This window comes from Trichoderma aggressivum (assembly GCF_033847375.1).
Source record: "Trichoderma aggressivum f. europaeum strain CBS 100526 chromosome Unknown scaffold_069, whole genome shotgun sequence".
Lineage (NCBI taxonomy): Eukaryota > Fungi > Ascomycota > Sordariomycetes > Hypocreales > Hypocreaceae > Trichoderma > Trichoderma aggressivum.
In genome coordinates this window covers 65082-85848 of record NW_026946435.1, presented here as the reverse complement: position 1 = coordinate 85848, position 20767 = coordinate 65082, and the positions used below count along the sequence as shown (strand labels likewise).

At 48.8% G+C, this 20767-nt stretch overlaps 7 protein-coding genes across 7 annotated transcripts; 2 read left to right on the top strand and 5 right to left on the bottom strand.

Annotated features, from left to right (window-relative positions):
- Nucleotides 1-436: 436 nt before the first annotated feature.
- Nucleotides 437-1795, top strand: Triagg1_10285 (uncharacterized protein; the record flags this gene model as incomplete). Its single annotated transcript, XM_062894339.1, has 3 exons — nt 437-761; nt 822-1025; nt 1107-1795. 3 exons carry the CDS (start codon nt 437-439, stop codon nt 1793-1795), a joined length of 1218 nt encoding a protein of 405 aa, XP_062750776.1.
- A 249-nt stretch (nt 1796-2044) lies between these two features.
- Triagg1_10284 (uncharacterized protein) lies at nt 2045-3805 on the bottom strand (the record flags this gene model as incomplete). The annotated part of the gene is made up of 1 exon (XM_062894338.1): nt 2045-3805. The coding sequence occupies one exon, from the start codon at nt 3803-3805 to the stop codon at nt 2045-2047; it is 1761 nt and encodes a 586-aa protein (XP_062750775.1).
- Nucleotides 3806-5457: 1652 nt separating this feature from the next.
- On the bottom strand, nt 5458-5994 carry Triagg1_10283 (uncharacterized protein; the record flags this gene model as incomplete). Its single annotated transcript, XM_062894337.1, has 1 exon — nt 5458-5994. The coding sequence occupies one exon, from the start codon at nt 5992-5994 to the stop codon at nt 5458-5460; it is 537 nt and encodes a 178-aa protein (XP_062750774.1).
- Nucleotides 5995-7408: 1414 nt separating this feature from the next.
- Nucleotides 7409-7870, bottom strand: Triagg1_10282 (uncharacterized protein; the record flags this gene model as incomplete). Its single annotated transcript, XM_062894336.1, has 3 exons — nt 7409-7707; nt 7769-7782; nt 7839-7870. 3 exons carry the CDS (start codon nt 7868-7870, stop codon nt 7409-7411), a joined length of 345 nt encoding a protein of 114 aa, XP_062750773.1.
- Nucleotides 7871-9048: 1178 nt separating this feature from the next.
- Nucleotides 9049-10364, bottom strand: Triagg1_10281 (uncharacterized protein; the record flags this gene model as incomplete). The annotated part of the gene is made up of 3 exons (XM_062894335.1): nt 9049-9756; nt 9829-10014; nt 10083-10364. 3 exons carry the CDS (start codon nt 10362-10364, stop codon nt 9049-9051), a joined length of 1176 nt encoding a protein of 391 aa, XP_062750772.1.
- A 3919-nt stretch (nt 10365-14283) lies between these two features.
- Nucleotides 14284-17653, top strand: Triagg1_10280 (uncharacterized protein; the record flags this gene model as incomplete). Its single annotated transcript, XM_062894334.1, has 7 exons — nt 14284-14419; nt 14916-15293; nt 15361-15783; nt 15862-16086; nt 16156-16338; nt 16583-16948; nt 17019-17653. The coding sequence occupies 7 exons, from the start codon at nt 14284-14286 to the stop codon at nt 17651-17653; spliced, it is 2346 nt and encodes a 781-aa protein (XP_062750771.1).
- Nucleotides 17654-18026: 373 nt separating this feature from the next.
- On the bottom strand, nt 18027-19700 carry Triagg1_10279 (uncharacterized protein; the record flags this gene model as incomplete). Its single annotated transcript, XM_062894333.1, has 1 exon — nt 18027-19700. The coding sequence occupies one exon, from the start codon at nt 19698-19700 to the stop codon at nt 18027-18029; it is 1674 nt and encodes a 557-aa protein (XP_062750770.1).
- Nucleotides 19701-20767: the final 1067 nt, after the last annotated feature.

Below are 20767 nucleotides of genomic sequence, written 5' to 3'. Positions count from 1 at the left end.
TCTGTATCGTAGCTATATTGACGTAGTATCCGGTACTATTTCCGAAATGGGCTACTAGATAGCAAAATGGGCTGCTGAGTTGGCATTTTCGTAAAGCAGGCCAACAGCGCATTCCGAGAGATAGAGCATGTATGCAAAAGGGCGTATCTAACCAATTGACAGTCGCCATTTTCATCTGCAGCTTAAATGTGCTGCAATCAATCCATACTTTCCACCATAACAAACGTAAAGCCGTCATCACAACCTCGCCTTCTCCTCACCCACTCGTGTTTGTAAGGTTGCATCGTCACATCACTCCCCCGCTTCTTCGGTTACAAGGACTCGGGGTAACGGTGCCCTCCGCAACAAGACATTTCAACTCAAAGAAACCGCCACATTTTTTCTTTTTGTTTCATACAACTCAGTCAACTACGTAAATTGTTCACGGATAAGCGAAATGTCGGAAGATATAGCGCCCTTTACAATTGCCATCCCAGACTCTGCGCTGGAGCAGCTAAAGAACAAGCTCTCTCAAGCTACATTTCCAGCTGAATCCGACTTCTCCGATGACCAAAACTATGGTGTGTCCTTGAGTACTGTGAAGCGGTTGACCGAATACTGGAAAGACGGCTTCGATTGGCGAGCTTACGAAGCGAAATTAAACCAGATTCCTCAATTCACGACGAACATTTCTGTGGACGGACATGAAGAACTTAACATACACTTCATACACCAAAAAAGCAGCCGACCGAATAGCATTCCACTGCTCTTTGTTCATGGATGTAAGTCAGCATCAACTGTCCACCTCGAGTATCTCGAAAGTACTAAGGCTTTTTCCCCAGGGCCTGGCAGCATCGTAGAAGTGACGAAGATTATACGAGCACTTTCGGAACCCAAGGGTGACGATGTACCGTCATTCCATGTTGTAGCGCCGTCTCTACCAAATTTCGGATTCTCCGATAAGGCTACAAAGAAGGCTTTTGGTATTCAGCAATACGCTGAGTCGATGCATAAAGTCATGCTTAAGCTAGGATATGACAAGTACGGTACGTAAACATTCTGATCTTGTTCTTTCTCCTCCAAATATTATACTCAAAATTGGTACTCATATTTTTGTGATTCATTAGTAACGCAAGGCGGCGACTGGGGTTTCCTCATCACCCGTGCCATCGCTCTTTATTATCCAGATCATTGCCTTGCCGGCCATGTCAATGTTATAACTACCAGGCCGACACCCTGGCGATCTTTTGTGCTTGCTGTGCAATACTATCTCGGCTTACTATCCGAAGATGAACAAAAGGGTATATTCCGCTCATTCTGGTATCTTAAACATAGTTCAGGATACATGCTCCTACAATGTACGAAGCCCAATACCATTGGGTTCGCACTGGCGGATTCTCCAGTCGCGCTACTAGCATGGATATACGAGAAACTGCAAGAATGGACCGATGAGTACCCTTGGACCGATGACGAAATTTTGGAATGGATATCCATATACTTCTTCTCCCGCGCGGGCCCTGCGTCCAGCGTGACGATATATTACGAGTTGATTGGCCAGCAGAAAGATGAAATGTACAAGGTGTCGGACTATGTCCCCAATGTTCCTCTTGGCATTTCACTCTTTCCAAAGGACGTCTTTGTGCCTCCGAAATCATGGGGCGGATTCCTTGGTCCAGTTGTCTTTCAGGCAACTCATAAAAAAGGTGGGCATTTCGCTGCGTACGAGTGTCCCGATGAACTTGTCAGCGACTTGAGGCAGATGTTTGGTAGACAAGGCGGCGCTGCCAAAGTCGCTCGTGTTTTTGAGTCTGCTTGACGAAACAGTTGGCACAAAATATCAGCATATGGAAATCTTCAGAATGCAAACAATCTTCAATATGATTTGCTATACTCCCTACACACCCGAGGATCCCGCAAGGAATGTGATTAAGCCTTGTCATTGCGCCGGTATATGCATGTGAATGTACAAAGAAAATAAAGCCAATCAAAACTCCTCGCTCAAATGCTTTCAGACAATAAAATATCTAAATTAAAAAAAAACAACTCTACAAGTTGTATGAGTTTCTCATTGCGACCCGGATTTCTCGGATTGAGGTCCAGCCTTTTCCCGGTGATTTGCTTCCTGTCGCGAAAGAGCAAAATATGTACCGAGCAGCTCAGCTGCATAACGTTCTCGATATTTAAAATGCATTGATCCGATTTTCCGCACCGTATCCTGAGCGACTTGAATGATTGCAGGATGCTGATCAGTAGGTAAAGCCAAGAGAGATAGAAGATCGATTTCGATTTCTGTCGGGGCATTGGTAAAACCAAGAGTCTTCCGTAGCGCTTCATCTTTTACAAGTCGTTGGCAGAACGGCTCCAGCAGCTCATATTCCTGGATAAACGCAAGAACAGACTTTAGAGATGTTGGGTCCGAAACAAAGGCGTTGATGGGCGTCTTTTTCTGTTCCCTAATCTTGCCTTCCGCTCTGGAAGCAAACTCCAAAGCAGTGGAAAGCGAATCGACATTCATGACTGACAGCCCGGCGGGTACCAAATCTCGGCGCGTATAACCTGCTCTTGTACGCCACCAATAGTTACAGAATAGAGAAGATAAGATGACGGGAATGAGCACAACATATCCCCACCACCTCGTTGCGGTGACCATGGATCCAGCGCCTCCCACGAGCGTGGCAGTACCGTTGATGGAGGTGTAAATTTGCAGATTTCTGCTGCGCCTCTTGATCAGAGCCAAGGCTCGTGTGCCAGGGATAGCTTTCGATGCGGCATTGATGTGTCCTTGGGCCTTGCAAAAGATGTAATATGCCCAGAAAGCGTTGATGGTACCAAATAGGGCAATGGGAGCGTTACCAACGTATCCAGAAAGAAGGTTACTGGCCAAGAAGATGGCATCGTTGGCTCCAGCAATGGCAAGATATGTGCCCACGCAGATGAGGACGGCACCAGCGCCCATAAACATGTTGAGTCCCCAGCGGTTGATGGCCTCGGTGCCAAGTTCACGGAACAAGACAGACAACAGCACATCCAGGTCCCTAGTGGGCTGAGACCTCGCTACTCTGCTGGCATGCGCTGCTTTCAGTTCATGTTGCTGCTTGCGAAGGAACTTGACGTTCCGCCAGGCACGCCTTGAGTCAAGAAGGGCAAAGACAGACATGATGCCGGCAAACGTCGCTCCAACCGCCATGAAGACAATGGCATACACCGGCACTGGATACTGGTTCCACACATTGGCGGCGAAATCGCCAGCGTTGGCTAGCTCCAAGAGGCCAACCGCGGGATAGAGATTGTTGTTAAGCTTGCTGCCTTGGGGCACATAGTCATCCCCTTTCTCGGCCTTGACTAGGGTGACGCGATCTGGCGGCACCGATTCCGGGATCTCACATGCAGGAGCAGTTGAGAACAGACCATAGGAGGAAGATCCGGCGGTCAATGTGGTAAGGGTAGAAGAAAATGTGCCGGCACGCGGCAAGACGACCGCCTTTGGTGCTTCAAGAGAGGCGTCGACTTTCTCGTTCAATGCAGGAGTGTGGGCTTTCTCTGGACGAGGAATGTGCTGCTGTTGCTTTTCCTGCTGTTGTTGTTGTTGCTGTTGCTCATTTGCCTCGTGAGACAACTGTTGGCGTGCATCATTCCGATGATCTTCTGGAGGGATAGCAACGGGATCATCATTCTTAGTACCGGCATCAGCAGCATCAGCAGCATCAGCATCAGAGCTAACGGCCGCCATGTGTGCTGTCCGCTCTGTCGTAGCACCATCATCGGGACCTGACGGAGCGTGCCGTGGTTCCTCAATTGAGGCTGTGTCGCTCTGGATTGAAGCCATGGGGCAGGCAGAGGGCGTGCCAACTAGAAGACAGAAGGAGGCAGTGTCGACCGTCTGAGAAGTAACCGACTCCTCAGCGGACAAATAGTAATGGAGAAAACACAGAGGAGAATCGGAAACTGGAAAGGTGAAAAGAATTAGATTGGAATGACGGGAAGGAGCAGTAGCGAAGATCCGCTCGGGAAACAAGATCAGCACCTCATCTCCAGATTTTGCTTCTCTTTATCTCCGGCCCTCGACTTGAAGACTGTGCATCTCTCTGTCTACTGGACTTTCCTCATATTTCATAGATATCAGTCCACGAAAAGGGGCAGGCAAGGGAGCAAGAGGCCACAAAATAAAGAAAAAACCGACCAGGGAGCAGCCTTGATTTCTTGTTGATGGCGCATCTCCTGCCGTTCAGCCGTCACCTAGAAGACGAATCCAAGAGCCCTTTGTCTTGTTCTAGTTTAACACCAATTCTCGCCGCCGTCTTACGAGTCCTGGCGAACCGGAGCTGCCGCTGCCTTGCCCCATCAGCCAGCCACGGCGTCCAATAACTCAAGGGCTCAGCGCGCGCCCCATTCCAAGCTTCGGCCGTTCGGCATGTGGCTGACTTGGTGGTTTGGTCTTTTTGGGGTCTCGGCTCTTTTTGTGCGCCCCAGGGCGGGATTGGCAGAGCTGTCAATGGACAAGTAACTACTGGGATGCATGCGCTTGTTACTGTATCCTCTTGTGTCACTTGCTGTACAAGTAAATTAGATGGAGTCTACTGTACGTCTTGATTATTGCTTCATGTTGCCTCAACTACTTGCGCTGTATCTGTCAATGAGACACGTCGTCTTCTCACTTCTCACCCATCAACGCCCACTTGATGCTGTAAACCCAATGGCACTATTTCTTTGTAAACAGGCAAAACGCCATTCATAGTCAATTGCCATGAACGCGCGGCGGCCCATATCTTCGGAAATCGAAGCGATCGCCGGCGCAGAGCTGCCGCCACCGGCCAAACCTTGGCGGCCAGCCCGCTGGGAGCTACAGGCACAAAAAGACTCTGGAGAAGCCATCGAGAACCAGCGCCATGACACACTTGGACATTTATTTTGAACATTGTCCATCAGCATCGGGGAAACTGCATCTGAGCATCGGTATCTTGAATTTCACCGCCCTGGCGTTGCCAAGTTACTCCTAAAAATATCCCGAAATCAGCAAATACGAGTCGCGGGTGCCGTAGATCGGCGAATTGCCGTTCCGTGTCATCAGCCCTACTGATGATGTCTGCTTTGTCGCCATTGGCCCCTTGACGTCATAAACAGCATCGTGTTGATTCATTACTTCTATCAATAACTGCATCATCTCACAAGTCAAGTCTTTTTACTCTCAACCTACATGCGGCAGATGCAGATTCTTCTTTCCATCACGCTTCATTCTCTGCATTCTCTCAGCCCTCTCTTTTGCTTCCCAGTCTCGTCAAAGTTACTTTCATCCAGCCAGATTTCGAACCCCTTCTGCACAGCAGGCCATTCATCATCGATTATACTCAACCAAGCCGAGTCCCTGCGTCTGCCCTTCACAATCATATGTTTCCTGTAAACCCGCCAAGAAAAATTAGCATATCCACTATACCGTAATGAATGGGCCTTTTCTTTTGCGGTTGATGTTTGATCATAATCTCACCTGAAAATTCCCTCGTACGTAAAACCCAGTCGCCGAGCCGCTGCCAAGCTCGGCCCATTTAGATGATTGGCCTTCCATTCGACACGTAGATATCCCAGATCCATAAATGAATGCTTCATGAACAAGAAAAATGCCTCCGTCGCCTCCCTGGAGTGCTTCAGAGCGTCGCCCAGAATCACCCATCCAATCTCAATTCTACGGTGGGTTGGAACGATCGACAAGTATGACAGGATGCCTGCCGGCTCCGAAGCGGGATCGGAAGCTGGACCCGAAAGTACCGCGTAGTATAGGGGATCGGCTGAAGCGCACCAAGTCTTGATCGTTAACTCACATGCCTCCTCGGTAAGGAGTCCCTCAAGCGGCATGTACTTCCATCTCCAGGCGTTGTCTTCTCCCCCAAGATGTTTGTATATCGCTCGCCAGTGCTCAGGCTGTAGCGGAACCACAGATGTGTAGCGGCCGTGGAGAGGCGTCCGTGGCGGTAGAAGGGCCGGTTCAGCTGACGCTACAGGCGGTCCGAGCGAATCATCCATGATCGGGGTATTTTGAACGCCAAGAAACAAAGTTTTATTTAGGCTGATGAGCACGGCTTGGAGGATTCAACTTTGTTTTCTTTCTTCTCCAGCTTTCTGGTTCAGCTGTTGTTTATAGCCATGTGAAGATGAGGCGGATGACTCATGTGTAGCGAAATGCCACTCAAAGGGCGCCGCTACCCTGGGTCGTAAAAAGAAGGCTTCCATTGTTTATTCGGAATAGGCAATCTTCCATTAGCGTTGCTATCTAATTACTTAGTAGAGTTAGATTGACGGCGCATGTTTTCTCGTCAAATGTTCTTCATATCCATCCAAGTATACTCTCCGAGACAGTTCATGGAGTTTCTACCTCGACCACAAAATTGAGCGTTGTTTTGACGGAGCGTATCTGTAACTTATGTTCATCTTTCTTGAACTTCGCACAACCGCAACGGAGTCTAAAAGTCGACTCCGAGACATATTTAATCGTCACCTATTTATCTCGCCTCAGTGGGCCAGTCCACACTCAGGGGGCGATTCCTCGTAACCCACAAAGCGGCCCCATCAGTGGGGCAAAAGTCGAGCAAGTAAATACCGAGTTGGGAGATGCGCAAAATAATCGGAACTATTCCGTACAAAGATGATATATATCGCAGAAGTATAATAAAGTCAGCATTCATTAGCATATTACCTACTTGAAAGCCAAGTAATTGTAGGCATGTCGAGATCTGTTCTTTATACATACTCGGGGGTGGTAAAAGGCTGTCTCTTACGCACTTCACATGGCAATTCGTCTCATCGCAGTCAGAAACAAAGTCTTGTTAGCGTTATCAAAGTCACAATTGCGAAATTGCAGATTGGGAGAGTATTCATGGAGGATAAATGTCACATGATGAATTCCGCTGCAGATAATTTGTAAGAAGGTGAAAATTAATGAAAGCAAAAGGTCACTCCAGCGGCTCTTACCCATTCATCATATGGCAAGTGCACATATAAGCTTCTCCGCGTTGCATACTATATCCTACCTTTTCTCAAACTGTGTAATTCTACAGATATAACTTCGATCAAGGTGTTAAGATACAGATGTATCCATGCAGATCAACCCTGGCTACAGATGGGGTACGGCATTCAACTGTTCGACTCGATGAATACACAACTGTTTGTCTTGGAAGTTTAGCCCCTGATATGATGGTACCACAGAGAGACCATCTTAGGGGCCGAGAGGTCAATTCTAGGTGTACAGTAACTTCACTGATGGTTATCGATGAACCCCTCGAGCTCCATCATCATCTCACACTCTATTTGTCACTGTTTTGCAACTAAGTCGGGGTTAACAATCTCTCATTGAGTGTGTACGGCTAATCTCTCCATCACCAACTACCGTACATCAAAAAAATCTCCAAAGTGAAGCCTTTGTCAAGCCATTAAAGCGGATTTAATGGTGGCGGCGGTGTCTCTCGAGCCACTCCTTCCACTGCTCAAACCAAGCATTGCTGGTGTCCCGGTGCCAGCAGCAGCCGACGCCAATGATTCCGCGGCCGCCACAAGGCAGGTCAACGCTGAAGTCACCCCGGCCCGAGCAGAATCCAAGGGTCGTGGCCTCGCAAGTGCCGCCAACGAATTCACAAGGGTTCTCGGGGAAGCGGAAATCAGCGAGGTCATCGATATCGAAGTCGCCATCGAACCAGGGTCCGAAAAATCCAAAGGGTCCGAAGTTGTTGTTGGCCATAGCTCCTAGAAAGCGTTTAGTATGAAGAATATATATGAATACATGTAAAGTTATGCAATGACGAACCGGAGAACGTAAGGCTAGTAGTGATGTTAGCATTATGTACACTTGTTGAATAAGGGGTTCATGTTCTTACCCGAGGACAGTGAGGACCGCAGTATAACGCATTTTGAATGAGTTATAAACCTTGAATGAAGATGCTGTTTTTTTGTTTATCGACTCAGGTGCAGGAGTCTTTTGCTAATTGACTGAGGTGCAGATGAAAAGATGTTTGCATTTGGGGGAGAAACGGTGCAATATATACTCGATATCGCCAGGCGTTTCTACTCCCTTGGCATCTGATTACGTGTTTATTCACAGTGTTTATGCAGTGTTGATGGAGACAGAATTCCTAGCATGCAGGTTTAATTCCATCTCAAGGCGAGATCGAGGTCTGCTGATTGATCGATTCGAGGTATTCATCTATAACAGGTAAGGCTGACATGTGAACGTTATAGTAAAAATTTCCCTAACGACTCAGACATGTCGCACTCAATTGATCATGCCGTCTCTATAGCAGTGTACGTAGGGCAGATGTCTTAACCTATCGCTCGACTATAGTGAGACACGATGACGATCCTTTACGGTTAGGAAATCTCTGACAGGATCAACATTTATGGCCACTCCAGGCGATACTACAACCTTGTAGTAAGTCATGATAATTGGTTAAATCATCAAAACACAGCTATGCTGTAATAAAGTCAAGATATGCAAGTTGTTACATCGTTTGGGATCAACCAGTTAAAGCTTAAGATCTTCGATAATCTCAATCATGGCCCTACTATCTGCTTCCTGCTCCAGTGCTGGAATGCAATCTGTCGCAGATTATCCATTCCCCACAAATCCTGCTCTGAGTGAGTGTAGTGATATGATTCGGTAAAGATTTGATGAATGTGTATAGTGATGACGAATACTAAGTATTTGGCCGCCAAGGATACAGATAGTTACAGCAGCCTTTTCTATTTACCTTTTCTATATTTGGTAAGAGGAAAAGGGCCGGAGCATACTGTCCTATCCCTTAGAGCAACATTGAAGTAGAAGCGTTTAAACTCTAGAGTAAGCATAAATCAAGGTTACGGTGAGGGGGGTCAACATGCTTTACATCACATGCAATTTATAACATACGTAATGAAACAGTTCATATATAAGCACGGCATGATCAATTCAAACTAAGCTAAGCCTTATCTACATCTAAAGGAATGTTCGACCCCAAGTTAGTCCCATCATCTCTCAGATTCGGTAACTCTCATGTAAAACATGCTTGCGTGCTGTGCTTCTTTCTTTTTTCATTGGCTTGCTTTCCTCGTTTATCCGGAGGGGTTGCCGTTGAAGGCAATAGCGTTAATGGTACCGGAGGGGACACCAGAAAGGAGGCTGCGTCCAGAAAGCGCCTGGATACGCGCGCAAAGTGCCTGGGGGTCTCTGGGACCCTCAAGAGCAAGAAGGTAGGCACCAAGGCCAACAATGTGAGGAGTTGCCATGGAGGTACCAGAGATGGTGTTGGTCTGTCTGTTGGGCCAGGTGGAGAGAACATCCTGGCCAGGGGCAAAGATATCTACAACCGTGCCGTAGTTGGAGAAGGAGGCTCGAGCATCAGCAGAAGTCGAGGCGCCGACAGTGCAGACGGTGGGCTCGGAAGCGGGAGAGGTGTTGCGAGCATCCGCACCATCGTTACCAGCAGCGACAGCCAGGAAGACGCCGGCATCGATCAGGGCAGCAGCAGCCGCGTTGACAGAAGCGGTGTAGCCACCACCGAGAGACATGTTGGCGACGGAGCCGTTGGGGCAGTTTCGGGTCTGCGAGTCGTCGGCAACGAAATCCATGCCGGCAATCACGTTGGCGAATGTACCGCTACCAGAGTTGTCGAGAACCTTGACGCCGTAGATCGAAGTCTGCTTCGCAACGCCATAGGAGCGGCTGCCAATGGTACCAGCGACGTGGGTTCCATGGCCGTTGCCGTCAGTGTTCTGGCCTGAAACAAAAGTCCTCAAGAAAGTAGCACGACCCTCGAAGTCCTATATAAAGGCCCCTTGTTAGCTTCTGGTGATTTCTCAAGTTGTCTTCTTCAAAGCTCAAGCTTCACGTACGGGGTGAGTAGCATCAACTCCAGTGTCGATGATGTAGGAGCAAGTCCCCGCGCCAGCGCTGTCATCATAGACATAAGTGGTGCTGCCACGAGCCTTGTGGGAAATACGGCCCAGGCCCCATGGAGCGCCAGTCTGCGAAACATAGGCGTTCACCTTGACAATCGCATCCTGCTCAATGTACTCAACCTGTTCAAAAGAGTTGTAAGCACGTCTGCCTTTCTGTTTAAGATCGTTTCAAAGGGACTTTTACTTACATCAGGGTGGCTGCGAAGAACGTCGAGTGTCTCCTGATCTAGAGTTGCGGCGAAGCCCTTGAAAACATGCTGATAGACATGGTGGGCGTCGGAGGCAATCTTGGTAAGAGTCTCATCCACAGCCTGGAGAGAGCTGCCATCCTTGAACTTGACAATGTACTGATCAGCAACAAGGCCGTGCTTGCTGGTGGGAGTGAGGAGAGGTGCAGGAGTTGCTCGCTTCTCGGTGGCTGGGGCGGCCAGCACCATGGGAAGGAGAGAAAGAAGGACGGACAACCGCATTTTGAAGGATGGGGGTTGAGCTTTTGTCTTAAGGGTATAACTTTTGAGAGTGAGAAGGTATTTGGAGACCAGATCTGATGTCCTTGAAGCTTGTGTTGATGATCCAAGGATGAAGAGAAGGGACAATCATCAAGACTCTCACCTCTATTTATGTGTTTTCCTCGAGCCTAATATCTTCATGATGGACACTATGATGTTGCCGAGAATCCCGAGAATCCAAAAGTTGAGTTCGAGCCTTATCTTCATCACCTTCCTCGTCTGGAAGCTCTGTACGAGCCCAATCCATATTGTAACACTAAATACTTCTCCCCGAGACACCAATAGTCAATATACTATGGTGGTTTGGGAAGTCCACCGATGTTGCATGGCTATCTATTGGTGCCAAGGCAGATTGCGAGACTGTCAAGACAAAAGTACGCATGTACGATGCTGTAATTGTGCTGAAAGCAGACCATCCACGGCAGCTGTGATAATGTTGGGGCATTTTCCACGAACCTCTATGCTGCTTCGATGGCGAAGTCAACAATGAATGAGGCTAATATTAGGATAGACTGGTTCTTGGATAGACAAAAATGACGATGCTACCTCAATGGCCGTCACGTTGGCACATCGGACATGGGTCTAGCTTGTCATACAAGGCACTTTCATCTGAACTTTTCTGTATTAGCATTAGGATATAGGAGTTTATAGAACATCATGGCAAACTCGCGTTCATAGCACGCTTTTCGGTGTTGTATCTAGCGTCTGGATGCAACACTGCCTATCAATACGGGCCAGCAGACCCCGAGCCTTTGTAATACTGATGTAACTCACCTCCTATAGGGCTTCCACGACCAAGAAGTCGTACCAGATGCTATTAATTCCCATCTGCATGGATCTCTATGAGAGGGCGGCTTTTGGGTACCAATGTCTCAATACTCAGGGAATATTGCGTATCTGATGATGTGAGCCGCATACGCGAAGTCACAACATGCCAAGAGAATAATGGACGCTGTGCAAGAAATTGCGATCGTTGCCCTTCCTCTTCATGCGATAGGCCGTTTTAACGGTTGGGTTGGGAATCATACGAAAGGGGAGCAAATTTATTGCCCCCGCCTCCATCTTCTTATCACGGAATAATGATCATGTCCTTACGTTCAAATACCGCGAGCCAACCAGAATGCCAGCTTCATTTCAACGGCAACGGCATCCGCCACACCAACTCATGTTGATTGATAACTACTCTGGGGGAGCGGCCGCTTCAAAGGCACAACGGCCGGGTATGCTTCAAATATCCGAGGGGTGTGGCTGTGGCCCCCATCCTCGCTTTGCCGCCCATATATTCATGCACAAGCGTTATCCCACGCTCTATAGTTTAGATCCCGAAAATTCTTATAGCCTTTGGGCCCATGATAACAATCTCTGGTCGTTGCCATGTCCATTCGTCAACAGCATGATGTAGTTGCGTGCCATCAGATCCCACTTGCGGGGTATCCTGATATCTGCCATAACGCAGACTATTACATAGGATAGCATGTGAAGAGACCAGAGCCGTAGCTTCAGGTAGCGGCATTAAAGTCTCCGAAAAGAACGTTATACAATAAAGTTGTAATTGTTGGGCACGTCAGGAGGGGCTCGATAAGATGAGCTTCCTGATGGAGATGGTGGCCGTTGATGGTGGTCGATCTTCAGAATGGCCTTCCCATTTAAAGAGCTCGCCGATATCTGATTCCAGGCACGCACCACTTGGAGAAGTGTAAGCTCGGAAATTTAATGTTGAATACCGGGACTCCGAGACGGGAGGGCGAAGCCGAAAGGGTCGCCATCTTATGGCTTGTCCAATGCAATAGGCTTCGTAGATTTGTTTGTCTCGCTGCTGGCTGCAAATATAAGCTGCAGCACTCATATTCCTCTCAGATGAAGATACCCTATGATATCAAAGAGTAACATCCATGTACAACCACGACGTGCTCCACAACCTTCCCAAGGGCGCCAGTCCATGTGCTTGACGCCGGTACAGTTCATGCAGCCTCTTTGCGATAATACGAACTGAGTTGTTTAAAAGGATCTTTTGCGCAGCGCATCAGTAAAGCGGAGGATACGAGGTAGCTTGATTGGCTGATGCAGTGCCTTCTAACTGTGTTGTAACCTCATCAATGCTACCGTGCGATCCAACTTTCGGATTCAGTGCCATTGTGAAGCGAGCTAGGAAGACGCCCACGCGTATAACCGCGCTCAGTACACATGCACCCCATCTCTGCCCGTGGGGTACTTAGGGGATTTAATAACCTTGCGATTGATGCTTGTTCAGAACCGTAAATACCTAAATAACCTTACTTGCAAGCGAGGGAGTAGGATGGAGTGGTTTTGCAGGATCACTCACCGTTCACTAGGTACGGATACAATAAGGAATGAAAGGGTCATGTTGCCAACTTGGCGAAAGAGAGAGCAATATTTACGAGCAGCGAATTACAACGGGAACCAGCTTTTAGTAGCTTCCGTGTCTTTCTTTGGGCCTACCAGTCACATCGTTGTATACAGTCTCAGATTGGCGGCTTGGCTGCCAAGAGCCATTAGTAGATAGTGACGCGGGAGGGTAGAGTAGTACGTGAAGCGGCAATTCATTGACAAGATTGCTCGGCTTACTTCGGCATGTTGCACAAACAGAAATACACCAAATGGAAAATCCGAGGTATGAACGCCTCTGTTCGCGGGTTCTTGTCTGCATGGGAACATTAAACCTTGTACTTTACCCACAAGATGTAACCAAATGATATCCCCCTCAATCCTATGCTCCAGTCTCCGCAATGCTTGCTACGCAAGTCTCTGCTTCTTTGTCCTATTGAAGTGGGCGTTGCCTCATAACCATTAATGTGATGTATAAGGATGCCGAAAAGGGCAGGTCGATAATACGAGAAGCGAGGTCGACGATGGTACCCCTACTTATACCAATTGCCTATTCTGAGCACCTTAGATAGTACCGCATCTCGTTTAAGAGACGGCATGAGCACGTGGGTACATGTATTCATAGTGAGGAGCCTCGTAGTGGTGCACGTGTAAATCATTCGGGGTCTTGTAGTACAATGCTTCGATGGTCCCTCCCTCCAGCAGGGATTTATGCGTCATGCGGTGCAATTTCGTTATTGTCCCTCGTTTCACTGCATAGCAGAAAAGATCACGACATAGCATCTGATATTTGCAGGGTAGCAGAAAACGCATTAGAGTAGCATCGTTATCACGTCTTCAACTGTTCGAGTTTGACTACAAGTTCAAGGAATGAATTCTATAGCAAAGATGACTTGCAGTATTCAAGTCAAATTTGTGGATCGAGCTATAACGCCTTGTGTCTCTACCAAGTTGTTGGTCATGATATGCATCGTACAGGCAGGTTGACAACATCTGAGTGCCATGGTAAGCCGGTCAAACTCAGAGTCAGCCACGCATTTATGCAGATACCAGATCTCTACCGTGCGGCTAAACGGTCGATCGGCCCCCAGATGGCTCCAGACTCTTTAGTGCAGACACTGCAGAGGCTAGACAATTAAGAGAAGACGCCTGTTCATAGTGATAGTGGACGCCGATTCATGGAGGTTTTCTCCATCCTGCAGCTGACGCGCCGCTTCCCACCTCTATTTTTACTGCTATCTGCTTCCCCGCAAAAGCTATTCCATCAGCTACAAACCCCCGGTGGGCATTGGCTGATGTGAACTCGAGTTTGTGCCTTTGTCTACATGTATTCAAACACTTCCCAACTGACAAACCCGTGAAGAAAACACGGAAGGTCAAGAGTAAGGGCTCATCATTTCATCACATCTGTGAATACCATCGAGAACCAATGCCCCGAGCATTGAATATAGCAGGTAAGCGCCTGGTGGTCAAACAAGACACTAGATTTGCCCCATTCCTTTGTTTCTTTGCATCTGAGTGTATACATACATACATGTATCCTGATATGCGTACTGTCACGTATGCAACGGTGTGTGCGTGTGTGTGTGGACATGTTATCTTTGCATCGACTCCCCTGCTTCCATACCCTGCCGCTGTTACTCTTACTGACCGTGTGGTATCACAGCCTGGTAAGCAATTTCTCTTCTTTCAGACTATCGACGCCAGTGTCTAATCATATCTGCCGTCGGCTTCCCCTTAACAGCGATACGTGCAGGCAGCGCAAAGTAAAATGTGAGTAGCACTGGATCTTGTCAGACCCCCCCATGGCTGCCTATCCACGGCTAGTTTTTCCAAAATATTCGCTCTCCCTGGTTATACACGCCGTTGGAATGACTGACATGTGCCCCCTTTCTTGACAGGCGACGAGGCAACCCCCATTTGTGGCCAATGCACAAGGTCGAGGAGATACTGCGCGCGTCCACAAAAATCATCTAGATGGCTGGCATATCATCATCCATCAGAACCAGCCGCTGCTGCTGTTAATGGTGCGTTTAGGCCGTGGTCAAACCTGAAGCCTTTTCATATTTTCTCAAAGCTCCCTTGCTACATCTCCCCGCAATTTCCCGCCTCCCCAGATCTCAAATATCTCGTCCTCCGAGCTGACTGAGCCGCTACATTCCGCAGGGGCCGCTGGAAGAAACAGATTCCCATCTCCCGAGAGTCCCCGAGATGCTCTTGAGCTGCCAGATGTGGCTTGGTATTTTCACAACTACATCACGGAGCTGGCCAAATGGTACGACCTTGGAGATGCCTTGCGTCAATTTGCCACAAAGGTGCCCGAGCTGGCCCTTGACGAGCCACTCCTTTTCAGCGCCGTGATTGCATTATCAGCTGAGCACTTGTGCCAGACAACGGGGCCCAAGATTGCAAGGGAAATGGCTGGATTCTACCACAGCCGTTGTGTCGCCTACCTCATCAAACTGGATGAAAAGAGCGAGTTGTTGACGAATGGCGTCGCGCTAGCTGCCGCCTGCTTGCTGCGGTCGTACGAGATTCTCGATGGTGAGCCAAGAGAATCCATTGAAACAGATGCAATTCGGGGTTCCAGAACCCAGCTAACATGGATCAGAGGACATTGACCCCAACAGACATCTCAGAGGCGCATACTCGTTAGCATCATGTGAAGGCTCCATTGCAGGGAGCCCCCCGGAAAGCCTCCTCGCCGCCGGGTTTTGGAACTACCTTCGGGAAGACATCACGTTTAGCTTGTTTGAGGGCTGCCCATTGAAGATGGACGTGACTGGATCCGCCGCTCCGAGATTGACGAATGGCCACGACCAACTCCACTCCATTTCGCTCATACTTGGTCAGATCATCAACAAGGCCTTTAGCTACCAAATCTCAGCAATTGAGTGGCAGCAATTCGTTGGCATGGTCCACGCCTGGCTCGATGAAATTCCACGACACGTCAAACCGTTTTCCAGAGGCCGGTCTGTGACTTTGTCAACAGTTGGCGAACTACCCAGCTTCTGGTTTCTACATGATTTTCACGGTATGTTGTTGCCTATTGCAAATCTCTCTGCTACTGTAGGTTCCACGTTGCTAATACTCGGATTTGCTTCGTATTTAGCATCTGCGAGGCAATACGCTCTTGTCTCGCTCTCGATTCTCGCCGTACTCGCACCGCCAAACCAGCTTTCATTCCTCCATTCAGTGGCAAACGATGTCAGCATTGTCGGCCATGAAACAAACAAAGAGGAGCTACTTGATGCTTATGCTCTCGAGATTTGTGGGATTGCCTTCACAACCAACATACCCTCGGTCATTGTAAACTCTTTCGGCCCTATTGCCTACTGTAAGTGGCCCGCCACAAAATCCATATTCCCCCCCTCGTTCTCCATCTGACGATGCAAAACCTTCCTAGGCGGCAAGTTCATACGGTCCGAACAAGCCAGACAAGAGGTCATACGCCGCCTATCAGCGTGTAAACGGCCCGTCGGATGGCCCGTCGAACGCCTGATCACCAACCTCAAGAGCTCATGGGCAGCCGCAGGACTCCCCGAGCTGGAATCCCCAACTTTTTCTGGGGAAGCGGGGCCGAGTCCGGGTCTGCTTAGTGACATGTCCCCCGCTTCGTATTAATCCAAGTGAGCAAGATATCCCGAGCTCGGGTTTCAGTATAGCATCACTTTGCTGCGGCCCCATGATGAGGAGGGAGGGTATAAAAGTGTAAATCTTTGCATCAATGCATGAGCGCCTTATCTTTTTTCAAGCTCTTATTCAATTGATTTATATCAGAAAAACTGCCTGCTCTCAGATACCACCCCATCACAAAGTTACGATGCTGGCAGTCCGATTTCGAGCGCCTCGACTCGTTAGTCGGGGTCTGGCGACGATTGCTTCTGCGACAAAGACTTCGCCAGCCCCAGGTCTTCACTGGCCTGCTGTGGTACGCCCAAGTGTCAGCGAGATAAAGAATGCCAGACTTGACGAGCGCAACCTCGAAAAGGCGGTGCGACACATCCATCAAGATGGTCTTGTGGTGATTGAGGATGTCGTACCGCATGAGGACATTGACAGCCTCAACGCCAAAATGGTCGAGGATGCCCGCGTGCTTCAGAACATGGGCGAAAAGGGGCCGTTCAACTACAACCAGGGAAACTTGCAACAAGACGCGCCCCCCGTCGCCGAGTTCTTTTACCCATCGATATTCACGAGTAAGATAGACTCCTCGACAGTACTGCGCCTGCGAAGCACCGCCTTCTAATAGTTCATTGTCTTATACAGATACTGTTGCTACTCAGGTCACTTCAGCTGTTCTCGGCCCTCGGCCCAAGTGGACGTTTTGCTCTGCCAACTCAGCCATGCCTCCCCTCCCCGGCGCCTCTCCTCAGCGACAGCCGGTGCACTCAGATGCCGATTTCGCTCACCCAGCACACCCATTCGCTCTTGTTGTCAACGTACCTCTAGTAACAATGACACCAGAGAATGGCTCGACCGAGCTTTGGCTGGGAACACACAAGACAGACCTTTCCTTTCAAGAAGGCGCACATGGAGAGCGAGCAAGTGGCCGAATCAAGGAGAACTTCTTGCGTGAGCGTGAGGCTGTCCGGCCACCTATCCAGCCCATCGTGAAGAAGGGATCGGTCGTGTTGCGAGACCTAAGACTGTGGCACGCTGGTATGCCCAACCCATCTGATCAGGTCCGGATCATGCTCGCCATGATCCATTTCGCCCCATGGTACCGGAATCCCATGAAGTTGCAGTTCGGAGACAACATGAAACCAATCTTGGAAAAGCTCGACCAGGAGGGCAAGTTGGGCTTGCAAGTTCCTATTGATTGGGTCAGCTCTGAGGAAGCGATGAAGACGTATCTGAACCGTGGTTTCGGGAACAGCTATGACTTTAACCAGGCTCCTTGAGCACGCTACTTCGGCTCGGGCTGTATTCATGTAATTAGCCTATGTACAAATCCTGTAATATACTAGTATCGTATCTTTCTAGAATGGACAGCAGTGGCATACACTCATAGCCGTTTAAGCGGCTGTACCTACGCTAATAATGCACAATTGATAATAGTTTCACAGTAGTCTGACGGTGGGCGCATCCGGTGTTGTTTGCCAGTTACCACTTCACATTCCGGAGTGTCTAGCAGATGAGGCCGACCGGGACCTTCTACTGTGAAGCGATCCGCGCCCACATTGTTGAGAATCAGCGAGTCATAGGCAGATATAAAATGAATATTTCAGTATTATGACGGACAAATTAAAAGGCTTCTCTACCAGATTCTCCGACTTAGGCAATCCAGAACCAGATCCTCTCCAGGAAATTACGTGGCACTGGCTTGACCCACGTAGATTCTAGTCTATCAATCTCGGCTTTTCCTGACCATAGATCCATCTCTGCCAAACCAACAAACTTTGTCTTCTTGACAAGTTTGTAACCGAAAAATAAGCACAAAAAGATGGGAATGTCAATATATGGTGGGATGAACGACTTGGCACTGAATCGGCCGGGGAAGAAGCAGTCGAATCCATTGAACAGTGCGATAACAAGACAGAAGACAATGGAAAAGTAGCCCAAAAAGGGCTGGAATGGACCTTTAAAGGGTAGAGTATCACGATCGATGCCGTTGTATCTGAGGGCGTAGTAGAAGCGGAGGTACATGAAAGACACGCTGGCCCAAACGATGAGCGTACTGACAGCACTCAAATTGCTGATCCAGAAGAAAACCTCGGCAGACCCATTGTTGACGTTTAGGTAGACGAGACAGCTCAGCGCCGTGGTCAAGGCCACACAGGCATAGGGCACACCAAACTTTTCATACTTGAGAATTGCAGGGGCTTTGCCGTCCAAAGCAGCCGAATAGAGCACTCTGGTGGAAGCATAGAAGAAGGAGTTGCCAGCTGACCAGGCAGAAGAGAGAACAACTGCGTTGATAATATGCGGAAGGACTTTGATACCGGCATTCTTGATCGCAATAACGAATGGGCTGGCACCGGCACCCGGAGCAGAGTTGTCGATAGCATTGAGCAAGGAGGGATCCTCAGATGAGACACAAAGGCCAACAAGGAAGATTGAAAGGACGTAGAAGATAAGGATACGCCAAAACACTCGTCGAACGGAGCGCTTAATGTTTCGTCGCGGATCCTTAGTCTCACCCGAGGCAACCACCACAATCTCGCTACCACCATAGGCAAAGGTGGCTGAGATGAAGACCTTGAAGAAAGCAAGGAAGCGCCCTAACGCACCGTCTTCGAGGTAAGTATTCATTGGGCCAGGATGGTGCCAGTATCGGAAGCCGATTCTATCGCCTGATGGAGATCCGCCCAAAGTGATGATGAACATGAGCAGGATTAAGCCAACGATGGTGGTCAGCTTGATGGCGCCAAATGCGAACTCGGCTTCTCCGTAAATGCGTACCGGCAAGCAATTAATGATGACCATGGCAGCAAAGAAGACGGTAATGAGCGCAGCCTTGGGCACATCGTTGGGCCAAAAGTCGACAATGATGGCACAAGCAGACACCTCGATGGGCACACCAATAGCAAACTGATACCAATAATTCCATCCCAGCGTGAATCCAAGCGCCGGATCGACAAATCGTGAGGCAAAAACTGGCACTGCACCTGGAATCGGCAACCAGGCTGCCATCTCACCCAGACTGTTGATCACACAGTAGAGGTTAAAGCCCGTGATAATATAGCATATAAACGCAGAAAGCGGGCCCGCCAAAGAGAGGACCTGTCCGCTACCAACAAAGAGGCCTGTGCCAATGGCTCCAGAAAGAGCAAGGAACTGAACGTGACGAGCTTTGAGTCTACGATCAAGAGTCCCGATATGCTGCTGCTCGTTTTCCGCCTTTTGGGAATCATAGTTGTCGAAGGCGCTGATGGGAGCAGCAGCAACAGAGATGGTATCTTGGGCTTCGACATCGCCATGCGGCGAAGGCTCTGCCTTTTTAGCCATGGCTTGTGAGGCTGGTCTCGGAAACCGGCAAAGAATTCTCAAGATGAAGCTTTGATATTGTTCCTGCACAGATGGGATCGACAATGCCGGGGATACAATATATATAGGTAATGCTACATGCACAGGGACTTACACGAAGGATGCATACGGTACAGAGACCACGTTCAGGTCCAACCCGTAATCGGAGACCTTTATCGGCTCCAAACTCACATCTCGCCTATCAATGCATGAGATCTTCACATCGGCCAACTCATGTAACCTCAATATGCGGGCTATCGTCGCCGTCCCTCACCTGTCCTCTGCTTCCCCGCAATCTAATGGTAGCATAAGCGTAAGGTAGCTCTAGATTAGAGACACTGGACGGAGCACCGCGCTTAAAAGCTTCGTATAAGCCGGTAGCTCACTACGCTAAACCTGGATTCCCCCGCGGAAAGACTTTTCCTCAATTTTCCCGAGTCTCATATCTTGTACTAAAAGGCTTGGAAACACGCTCATGCATCAACCTTGGAATCAAAGCAGGAAAGGTGGCGGGCGATACAGCTGCACGAGAGTGATTATCCGGGATAAAACAGGTAACATAGGCCAGCCTACGTGGGGGAATGAATAGCCATTTTGTGGACCAGCAACAAAAGAGGAGGAGTCAGCACTTGGCCGATCATTTTGGAGATAGCCATTCCATTCTCGGGCTGTAGATTGCAGATCCACCGTTCGGTTGAAGTACTCGGGCTTCGGTTCAGTGCGGCCGAGTTGTTATTTGCTCGTTGACGGCCGTCTTATGGGTGCCGATATCGTAGCCTGTCGCTCACGGTATCAAATGATTGGCTGTCTGCGTGCTTAGCTAGTCTTTACAGAGGTGGAAGCAGGGGATTATAAGTAGCATCACATGTACCAGATATATACGAGCTTTTTTAACAAACATTTATGTTAAACATTTGTAACAAACATTTGTGTCAAACATTTGTAGTGATTGAATATTATTTAATATCAGGAAGAAGCCATTTAGTATCAAATGCTTAGAGCTTAGCAAGTGTATTAGAGGCAATAGAATGCCCATTCCGTATCCCATT